This window comes from Helianthus annuus, chromosome 2 (genome assembly GCF_002127325.2).
Source record: "Helianthus annuus cultivar XRQ/B chromosome 2, HanXRQr2.0-SUNRISE, whole genome shotgun sequence".
Lineage (NCBI taxonomy): Eukaryota > Viridiplantae > Streptophyta > Magnoliopsida > Asterales > Asteraceae > Helianthus > Helianthus annuus.
This window is the reverse complement of record NC_035434.2, coordinates 126,054,193-126,064,365: the sequence shown is the minus strand read 5'-3', so window position 1 is coordinate 126,064,365 and position 10,173 is coordinate 126,054,193. Positions and strand designations below refer to the sequence as shown.

The following is a 10,173-nucleotide window of genomic DNA, read 5'->3' as shown; positions in this document are numbered from 1 at the left end:
GACCAATTTTAAATTTGATCAAAACATATTTGAGTGAAAAACACAGACTCCCCCTCACAATATGCTCATCATGTCTAGCACTTTGTAACTTTGAAAATCAGCTTTCCAACACCAGTTGTCGAAAATCTTTTTGGATTTTTCAAAATTTACACTAAAACACACACAAAATCTTTTTTTTATTTTTTATAATGAAATTCAGAAATAAATATTTACAAACAATATTTTTGTGAGTTTGTGAAAGAGAATCATATTAGTTTTGAAACAAATCATCAACACCGTTAATCTTCATTACATTTTAAGTTCTAAACAATTCACTTAGATTGTCAGTATATTGGTCCACTTAAATTTTCAACAATTTTAAAACTTCATTCACAAAAACTATTTTAAGAATGGTGCCGATTCCTGATCCGCGATTACAAACTTGGGATCTCCGGCAAGTCAAATGATTCAGGGGAAAAGAATTTCCACCCAAGTCTTACCATCCTTGGGTGTTTTTAACTCTTGCTCAGTTGGGTTATAGGTTGCTTTCTTTGTTGCATAAAAATCTTTAACCCCTTTGGCCTTTCCCTCGACCAGTTTCCCAAAAATTTTCTGAACATTCCCATTGAATACTTTCTCAATATCAATTTCCTTCTGATCAGAAAAGAATTGATTTGAGATCTCAACCTTTCCAACTTTTTGCTTAATATTTTCAAACTTCAAAGATGGAATTTTAACATCATCTACTGAAGACACAGATTTTTCTTCTTTTACCTCAACCTGTGGCTCCTCTGATTTTGTGGAATCAGGTTCATCGCCAGCTTTCTCATCACACTTTTTAACAACCCATACTTGATTGTCCTTGGCTTTCTTTTTATAAAAATTTTTCTTTGAACATTCACCAACTTCATAAGTAGAGTTTTCAATTTTTCAGTTAGTGGTTCAACATCTACAACTTTTTCTTTTAGTTTTTCAGATACTCCCTGTTTTGGTTTTGCCATTGGAGAACAAACTGATGCAATGTGACCAGCTTCATTGCATTTAAAACAGGTGCGAGTATCTTTCCGGTGAAAAACTCCAGTTCCTTTTCTCTTCATTTCAGCAAGAAACTCCTGGTTTGATTGTCTCCAGAACGTTTTCTTCTGTTCTTCTTCAGCACTTCCACCTGGAACAAATTTTGTATTTGTTTTAGAAATTTTATCATTTTTATAATTTTCAGGTGGTGTAAAACCCAATCCTTTCTTTTTGTAGCTACCATTATGGTTTGGTTTCTTTTGAAAACCAGAACCAGAATTGTAAGCCTTTTTATTGTTTAACCTTTGTTGAACTCTTGAAGTGTATTTTTTAGGTTTTCTAGTAAGATTTAGATCTTTTATTTCAGAAATATTAATTTCTGTCATTTTGAAAACCTTTTTGATCATTTCAAATCTAACACTTCTTATTGGCAACTCTTTGTTAGAATATAATTTGTCAGAATCATTCAAAGTATATGCTACATCGAATGTTTCATCATTAAAATTTGATTTTGATAATAAAAACTCTTTACTGTAAGTCCTTTTAACCATCGGTTTTGAACTGTTGACTGACGAACTTGACCCTCCAGACTCAGACTTTGACTCAGACTCCTCATCAGTATCCAACACCTGATCGACCACCTTTTTAATTAACTCAGACTCATGATCAGTGTCAGACGATGTGAAAGTGACGTCAATGTTTTCTGGTAATTCATCAGTTATATCGGACTTCAGTTTTATATTGACTGCCTTTTGAACTTGTTCCTCATTTGGTTTTCTGGGAGAATAACCTTCCCAGATCGGAGGCGGACACTTGTTATAGCTAACAGTCGGTTTCTTACCAGTATCTTTCTTCTTTGGCTTTTCTTCTTTGGCTTTTCGTCTTTGAATGCTCCAAACCTGCAACCGTTGGATAAATTCGATCAATAGATAATCAGAACTAGAATACCTCTGTAATAACCGTCTGATTCTTTCATTCTCAATTTTCTCAGATTCCAACTCTTGCTTTAGCTTGGCATTTTCTTCGTTGTAATGAGTGATTGCCTTTTGTTTTGTCATCATTGTTGCATTCATCATTGTCAAAGCGTCTTTTCTTTCTGAATTTGTCTTTTGAAGACCGGTTACTGTTTTGTTCAAAACATCATAAGATTCCTTCACATAGTTGAGATTGAACATTAATTGATCCTTCCTCTTCTCAAATTCAGCCAATTTTCCATCTTTTGTTGTGCATTCCTTGCAAGACTCTAGACACTTTGAACAAGGTTTGATGACTTCCACAATTTTTTCTACTTCAATAATCTTTTCAGATTCTACAACTTTGTCTGCTTCAGTCACCTTTTCTGTATCATCAATCTCTTCATCAACACTTATAATTTCTTCATTTTGAACAGTTTCTTCTTCTTGAACAACACTTTCAGACTTCATTTGCTTTTGTTCTTTTGCTGCTCTTCTCTCCTTCAGCTTTTCCAAGCGATCTGCAAAATAAAAATGAAAACTTTCAGGAGATAGATGAGTTTTAGCAATGTTAATATGTTTTTCTTCCTCATCATCACTACTGTCATCAGTAGGTGATTGATTAAACTCTACTGATTTGTCAGAACTATCATCCGAATAACCAGAATCAGATGGTGTTTGATCAAAGACAACTTCTTTTCTGAACTTTCATCACTTTGTAAATTTTCATCTGAACTCTGTGAACATTCTTCTGATGAAACATATTTTTCATCTTCATTCTTCACACTGACTCCAATAGATTTCATACACTCAGTAAACATACCGGGTTCTTTCACAATCTTAGCAATGAAAGCTTTAAATTCTCCTTTATCATCAACAAACATATCCAGCTAAAGCCTTCAGGTAGCCTTTCATCATCTTGATTGATTAGGCATGCTTTGCTGTTGGATGAAACATATTTGTTCCAGTTAAAACTTTCTTGATTCCCCAAAATGCTCTTTTTGAATCCTCAATCAATTTTCTACCATGAGCCACTTGTGGTTCTTGTTGTTGTTGCTGACCAACTTCTTGGTATATGGCTTTCCGGTAGTAGTCGTCTTTGCCGAACGGATTCTTTGCATCATTCGCTTCTCTGTTCTTGCATTCCCTCTTGAAATGACCTTTCTCCCTGCATTTAAAACAAGTAACTTTAGATTTATCAAAACCTAAAGTAGAAACATGTGCATCAAGAAAGTCATTTCTTCCGGTAATCAATTTGAACTTTTCTGCTCTTCTTAGGACACTAGCTAGACACCATTTTATGTCCATGAGCTCCATCTCTTCAGCGTCTATCTGATCTTAATCCTCTTTTGTGAGCATAGGATTCCCGATCCTTCCTGCAACCAAACCTTTATAAGATAGTAGCACAGATCCAAGTAATGCCATGTGGTCTTTTGCAACTTCTTCAGAGAAACTTTGATAATCAGGAAGATTCAAAGCAATGTTGCATTGTATTACACAACCATTTCCACTTTTAGAACTTTGATGTTGAAAGCTTGATGTTGTTTCTTTTGGATTAACACTTGGATATGAAGAGAATCCACTGCTTTTGTTTGAACTTTGATCAACTTTTTCAGATGAGTCTCCAGCACTAAAAGCAGCTTGAATTTTTGGACTTCTTTTAGTTTCTGAAATACTGCCTTTGTAATACATCTTCACATCTTGTTCACCACTAGGATTGTTCATCCTTGCAATCTTTTGTTGTTCCAGATCTTGGCTTTCAATTTTCTCGATGAACAGAGAAATTGTTAACCCATCATATACCCCAGTGTTTTTCAGAATCATCAAGTAAGTACCCCACACTTTTTGTGGTAAAACATCAGCTAACTTGTCGACCCATTCTTCACGATCTATGGTTATGCTCAGCATTGACATGGATCGCACTAAGTGACAATATCTTTCAATAAGCTTCTTTGTATCTTCCCCGGGCAAACTACTGAAAAGATCAAATTCTTTCTTGAGCAATGCCTATTTACTCTTAATCATATTTTCACTACCCTCAAACTTGACTTTAAGAGCATCCCAGATTGACTTTGAAGTTTTGTCGTGTTGAAGTAGCACAAAGATGTCTTCTTTGATAACCTGCTGAAGTAAACTAATCATCATCTTTTCAGCACGATACATTTCTCGTTCTTTGTCATTGAACTCCGAGATTTGTTCTTCAGAATACATTCCCACGATCTCAGATGATTAGCTTGAACCCAGTTTTCAAAGCGATCTTTCCATCCATAATATTCTTCAATGCTCATTAGCTTCGGGGGTTTTTTCTGTAGTTCCGGTTTCATTTCCCAGATTCATGTTTTGAGCAATGGAAGCCGGAGTAATCGAAGGTGTGGCGAATGCATTGAAAAACTCTTCACACATGATTCTTGCAAGTTCAAGCGAAATATTATAACTTGTTCAAGCGGAATACCTGAAACACAACTTCAAGCGAAATTAAAAGCTTCAAGCGGAATAAGGAATTTAGGCAAAAAGATCTGATTTCGCTTAAAATTCAAGTGGAATAATGATCTTCGAGCGGAATCAGAAATTTCAAGTGAAATTACTGATTTTGCTTGAATTGTTTCAAGCGGAATATGTCTCTTTAAGCGGAATCAACAGCTTTTGAAGCGAAATACCAGATTTCATTTGAAATGTCAAGCGAAATAAGATGCAATCTCGAGCGGAATCACCTGGTTCGGTCAAACGGAATCACATCTAAGGTCAATTTTACCCATTTTTAAGCTGTATTTTATCATGAAACTTTCAAGGGTTTGTTAATATGTAGTTTTACACATTCTGTGAAAAATTGATCCAATTTTGACCGTTAAAATTAGTTTTAATGAAGAAAGAAGGTGTAGAATTAAGAAAACACAATGAAATTCAGCTGTAAACTGCAGAACTCCTCCTCCTGAGCTCTGATACCACTTGTAGGATCGTGTAGCTGACCCGAATGAGTCATTCAGAGGAGTTTTACTTTGTTTCAGAGGCGGAAACTAAGAAACAAAGGTAGGCACAACTTGAATATCAGTTTAATACTCTTTCCGATTGATTTAACAGCTAATACATCCACGGGATAAACCGGCAGCACTTCGGTATCCTATACAAGACCACACGTACAACTACTAATTATTTCGCTCGAAGCAACTATATATAGACCCTCTGATTCCGCTTGAATCATGCTCAAGTAAAATCATCACTTCAAGCGGAATCTCCACGTTACACTCAAGCGGAATGAAGTCTAATGATTTCGCTTGAAATGAACCGAATCCATTTCAAGCGGAATCAGCTTAAATCACCCTAAACTCTGCTATTTTCTCGTATAACGAGCCCTTATCTAAACATTCTAGTACAAGACTCGATACAAGACGAAGTCGACAGATGCATGCACTAACAACTTCCATTGATTCAGATGGATTTCCCTTATATAGAAGAAGAGATTCGGGTCACACAGTTGTGAAGAAAGGTGTTACATTGGACAATAGGAGCGTCGTTCCATACAACAAAAAGCTTCTTAAAAGATATCAGGCGCACATCAATGTCGAGTGGTGCAATCAGGGTGGTTCAATTAAGTATTTGTTTAAATACAATAATAAAGGACCAGACAGAGCGACTGTTGTTGTTGTTGATTCAGATAAAGGAACTGAAGAGGAGATCTCCAAAGATGAAATTCATGAATATTATGATGCTAGATATGTTTCCGCATGCGAAGCAAGCTGGAGAATATTTGCCAATGAGGTTCATTATAGGTATCCGTCTGTTATGAGATTACCTTTTCATCTTCCAAACCAACAAAATGTTGTATTCAGTGGTGAAGATGATATCGAAGATGTCCTAAACAAACCTCAAGTAAATTCCTCAATTTTTCTAGGATGGATGAACATGAACAACGATTCTGAACCTGAAGCAAGGGAACTTACTTATGTTGAGTTTCCAGGAAAATATGTCTGGAAGTTAAAGGGTAGGTGTTGGCAGCCGCGTAAAACTCATGTTTCGGTTGGGAGAATTTATTCTGTGTCTCCTTCTCTGGGTGAGGCTTATTTCCTAAGAATTCTTCTCACTAAAGTTAGAGGACCACGATCCTTTGAAGAAATCCGAACCTATGATGGTGTTGTGTATCCTACCTTTAGAGATGTGTGTTATGCACGTGGGCTGTTAGACGATGACAATGAATATATTGAGTGTATTAAAGAAGCCAGTTTCACAGGAAATGGTAATTATCTGCGTTGTTTATTTGGTACACTACTATTGTCTAATACGCTATCAAGACCTGAAGTTGTTTGGGTAAGACGTGGGAGTTTTTGTCCGAAGACATTTTATACAATATGCGGAAGGATACTGACATTAGAGGTACTTTTTAATCTGCTGATATTTTTGTGATATAAAATGTATTTCATCGTTAATGATTTATACTTATATCAACAAAGTTTTACGTTATATTAAATTTATTTTATTTTGTTTGTCGGATTGGTTGTTTCAGACGAACGTATAAAGAATATAATGTTGTCTAAAATTGAAAAATATCTTCTTCGTAATGGTTCAAGTTTGCGCAGATTCTCACCAATGCCTGTTCCTGACGATGAGTCTGTAATATACGAGAGCAACCATCTAATAAACGAGGAGATTTCTTGGGACACTGATCAACTTAGTGATGAGTTCAATAATCTTCATAGCTCTTTTAATGATGATCAAAGAGCAGTGTTTAATGAGATTATGGATGCTGTTCGAAGTGGGAATGGTGGTGTTTTTTTTATGTACGGTTACGGTGGTACAGATAAGACCTTTCTGTGGAAAACATTAGTTGCTTGCATTAGATGCAATGGACAGATTTTTATTAATGTTGCTTCAAGTGGTATTGCATCATTGTTGTTGTCACGAGGTCGTACGGCACATTCACGATTTCATATTCCAATTAATCTTAATGAAGATTCGGTTTGCCATATTAAACCTAATACTGAAATCGCTAATCTTCTAAACGAAGCCAAGTTGATTATTTGGGATGAAGCGCCAATAGTACACAAACATGCTTTCGAGGCTCTTGACCGTACATTGAAGGATGTTTTGAGTGTTGGTGATTCACGAAATTCTGAAATTCCATTTGGTGGAAAGGCTATTGTCTTTGGTGGTGACTTTAGACAAATCCTACCGGTTGTTCAAAATGGAAGCAAGCAAGACATCGTACACGCCTCTTTATGTTCATCCTACATTTGGTCGAGTTGCAAGGTGTTAAAATTGACAAGGAACATGCGTTTATCTGTTGGAGCCAGTAGCTCAAACATACAGGAGATACACGAGTTTGCTAAATGGCTTCTTGAAGTTGGCGAAGGCAATGTTGGTGATGGTAACGATGGCGAGGCAACTATAGAAATACCAAACGATCTTTTAATAACTGATTCAACTGATCCAATTCAAAGTTTGATCGACTTTGTATATCCTTCAGTTCTTGACCGTTTTAAAGATCGAGACTACTTTTGTGAGAGAGCCATACTCGCGCCTAAGAATGAAGTTGTTCATGGTATCAATGATCGTTTGCTTGCATTGTTTCCCGGTGAAGAAGTAGAGTATCTTAGCTCGGATAGTATATGCTCGACTGAGGAAATCAATGATCCATTACACCAAGATTTATATAATCCTGAGGTTTTAAACAGTGTGAAGGTTTTCAGGATTACCAAATCATAGATTGGTATTAAAGTTGGGTGTTCCAGTGATGCTTTTGAGGAATATTGATCAGCAAAACGGTTTATGTAATGGTATGCATCTTCAAATTACACATCTTGGTAAACGTGTTATCGAGGCTGAGATATTATCGGGAGGTAATGTTGGTTTAAGAACTTACATTCCAAGAATTAACATGATACCGTCTGACAAGAAAATACCCTTCAAGTTTCAACGGAGGCAGTTTCCAATAAGCGTATGCTTTGCGATGACTATTAACAAAAGTCAAGGACAATCTCTATCAAGAGTCGGTCTTTACTTGAGAGACCCTGTATTTTCACATGGCCAATTGTATGTTGCGTTGTCGAGAGTGAAGACTAAAGATGGCGTCAAGCTTTTAGTATTTGACAAGGATGGAAAGCCGACAAATAAAACGACGAACGTAGGTTAACATTTTGAATTATTTTAGAACTTCAAAGTATTTTTTTATATTATTAATCAATCTTCATTATTCATCATTCAATGTTTATTTCTTAATATATGTATATTTATTTTTGTTACATAAAAAGATTTCCAACCCTTAAGTATTTACGGGTGAAAACCTAGTTAAATAACATATAATAAATAAATTAATTAATTGATAAATATATAAGTGAACTTAAAATATAGAAAACGAATTAAATAATATATAATTAATTAATTGATAAATATATAAGAGAACATTGGCATTGCATATTTGCATGGTAGTGAAAGCAGTATACATTACCTTGCTAGGACCACAAAACAAGTGGTTTGGTCTTGTGTGGACACAACTACACAAAAAGAATCCACAATAAGATAAGAAAACCAATGTCGAGTTTATCATCACTTCATATTCCTATTATGGTCCCAACATATCATGTATTATTGAAAACAAAATTAAATAATTTAATTTTCATTTTATTTAAATTACTAACAAAGGTTTGAAGACTACATATAAATATTCGGTCCTTTTTAATTCAAGCTAAAGACATGGTTATGTAAATGTAATCAAACTGTCTTCATTTTTCTTAACAGTGCTCCATTTATTGTTTTATTTATGCCTAAGATGTTCCGAATATATTTCTTTTTAATAATAATACTAATAATATTAATACTAACCAAATAATATATATTATATTGTAGTTTTAACAATAAACATAAAAATATATTTATAAATGTATAAATACGAGTCTGAGCTTAAGCTTTAAAATTTGAGCTCGAAACAAACCAACCTAGATTTTCTTAAATTAAACTAGCTAAGTTCCGGTTTGGCTCGACTCATTTATGCCCCTAGTCTGAGCTCGTTATGCCTTCCAAATCTTTGAAGGTTCAATCGTTTATTATCTAAAGGTGATATTTTTGTCCATCCTTGGGTGTGCCTTCGTTATGTGGTTACTACTTATATTAATCATTTGTCTTGATGTCTAAACCATGAGTAGTTTCATATATGGGGTGTCCACCTAGACTAACGGTACACCATGCTTAAATTTATAAATACCTTGATTGTCATTTCACATATTTTACATATTTAGTAAATTACAAGAGCATGCCAACATACATGCCACAATATGTAAATAAGTAAATATTGTAGTACAATCTTTGATCCTGAGCAACTGAGCATCTCAAAATACGCCTCAAGATTATTAGCTATAATATTGATTATCAAGTTTAAGTCCATATGATCATGAAAGTGAATATGGGGTTGTTATGAATCTAACTTAGATGCGAAACTTATCTAAACAACGTAGTTTTGATAAGATTAACTTAATATTAGTCTCATTATTTTTATTCCTGAATCTTCTCCAACATTTCTCTATCTCCAGTTTTTCACAATTAAGTTTACAGGCGTCTACTTCCCAATCCTCCATCATAGATTAACATGTCCATGCCATAAAATTCACTTATAGTTTTATAAGAAACTTCTTCCCAATCCTCCATCAATATACATCCTTGCCATTAAATTGATTCAATCAAAATTAAAATACAAATAAAAATCCTAAAATGAGTATTATGAGGTCATGGACAAAGGAATAATATGAGCAAAACAAGGTAATGACCGGTGAGGGTGAATACCACTTATGAGACCCTACCCTTACAACCAAAATATAAAAAAAGTCAAAAGGATTTAGGAAGTTTGTCATTACGTAGCTACAAAATAATAGACGAAATGAGGTCATCGATACCTTGTATAAATAAATACGACATTGAGAAGTGGAGGTTTTAACAAATTGAGAATGTCATACTTTAAAAAATTATTTGACTTCTAAAAAGTTATATGCACTAAAATAAAGTATTACTTTTACTTTTTAAAAATATGAGTAACACCTTATTTATATTTTTTTGACTTGTATTATCGTCGTTTAGAGCTTGATAAAATTTAGAAAGTTGTATTGAGTGAGAAATTATATGAAAGGCGGATAATGTGTAATTACTTTAAATGAAAAAGATCAATAAAAGAAACGAAGTTAGATTTAGGTTAGGAAACAATATTAAAAGGAAAGATTCTATAGGGTTGCAGTTCGTCCAACTATTA

General features: G+C 34.4%; 1 protein-coding gene across 1 annotated transcript; it reads left to right on the top strand.

The window, feature by feature from the left end:
* The first annotated feature begins 5,345 nt into the window (after positions 1 to 5,345).
* On the top strand, positions 5,346 to 8,070 carry LOC110942639. The gene is made up of 3 exons (XM_022184414.1): positions 5,346 to 6,177; positions 6,445 to 7,542; positions 7,628 to 8,070. Exons 1-3 carry the CDS (start codon positions 5,346 to 5,348, stop codon positions 8,068 to 8,070), a joined length of 2,373 nt encoding a protein of 790 aa, XP_022040106.1.
* The last annotated feature ends 2,103 nt before the right edge of the window (positions 8,071 to 10,173 follow it).

Excerpts from the sequence above, each read along its gene's own strand:
- LOC110942639 (XM_022184414.1), top strand. The coding sequence starts at position 5,346 with ATGCATGCACTAACAACTTCCATTGATTCAGATGGATTTCCCTTATAT. Across the intron at positions 6,178-6,444 it reads AGCCAGTTTCACAGGAAATG|ACGAACGTATAAAGAATATA; the intron begins GTAATTATCTGC and ends TGGTTGTTTCAG. Across the intron at positions 7,543-7,627 it reads AGAGTATCTTAGCTCGGATA|GATTACCAAATCATAGATTG; the intron begins GTATATGCTCGA and ends GAAGGTTTTCAG.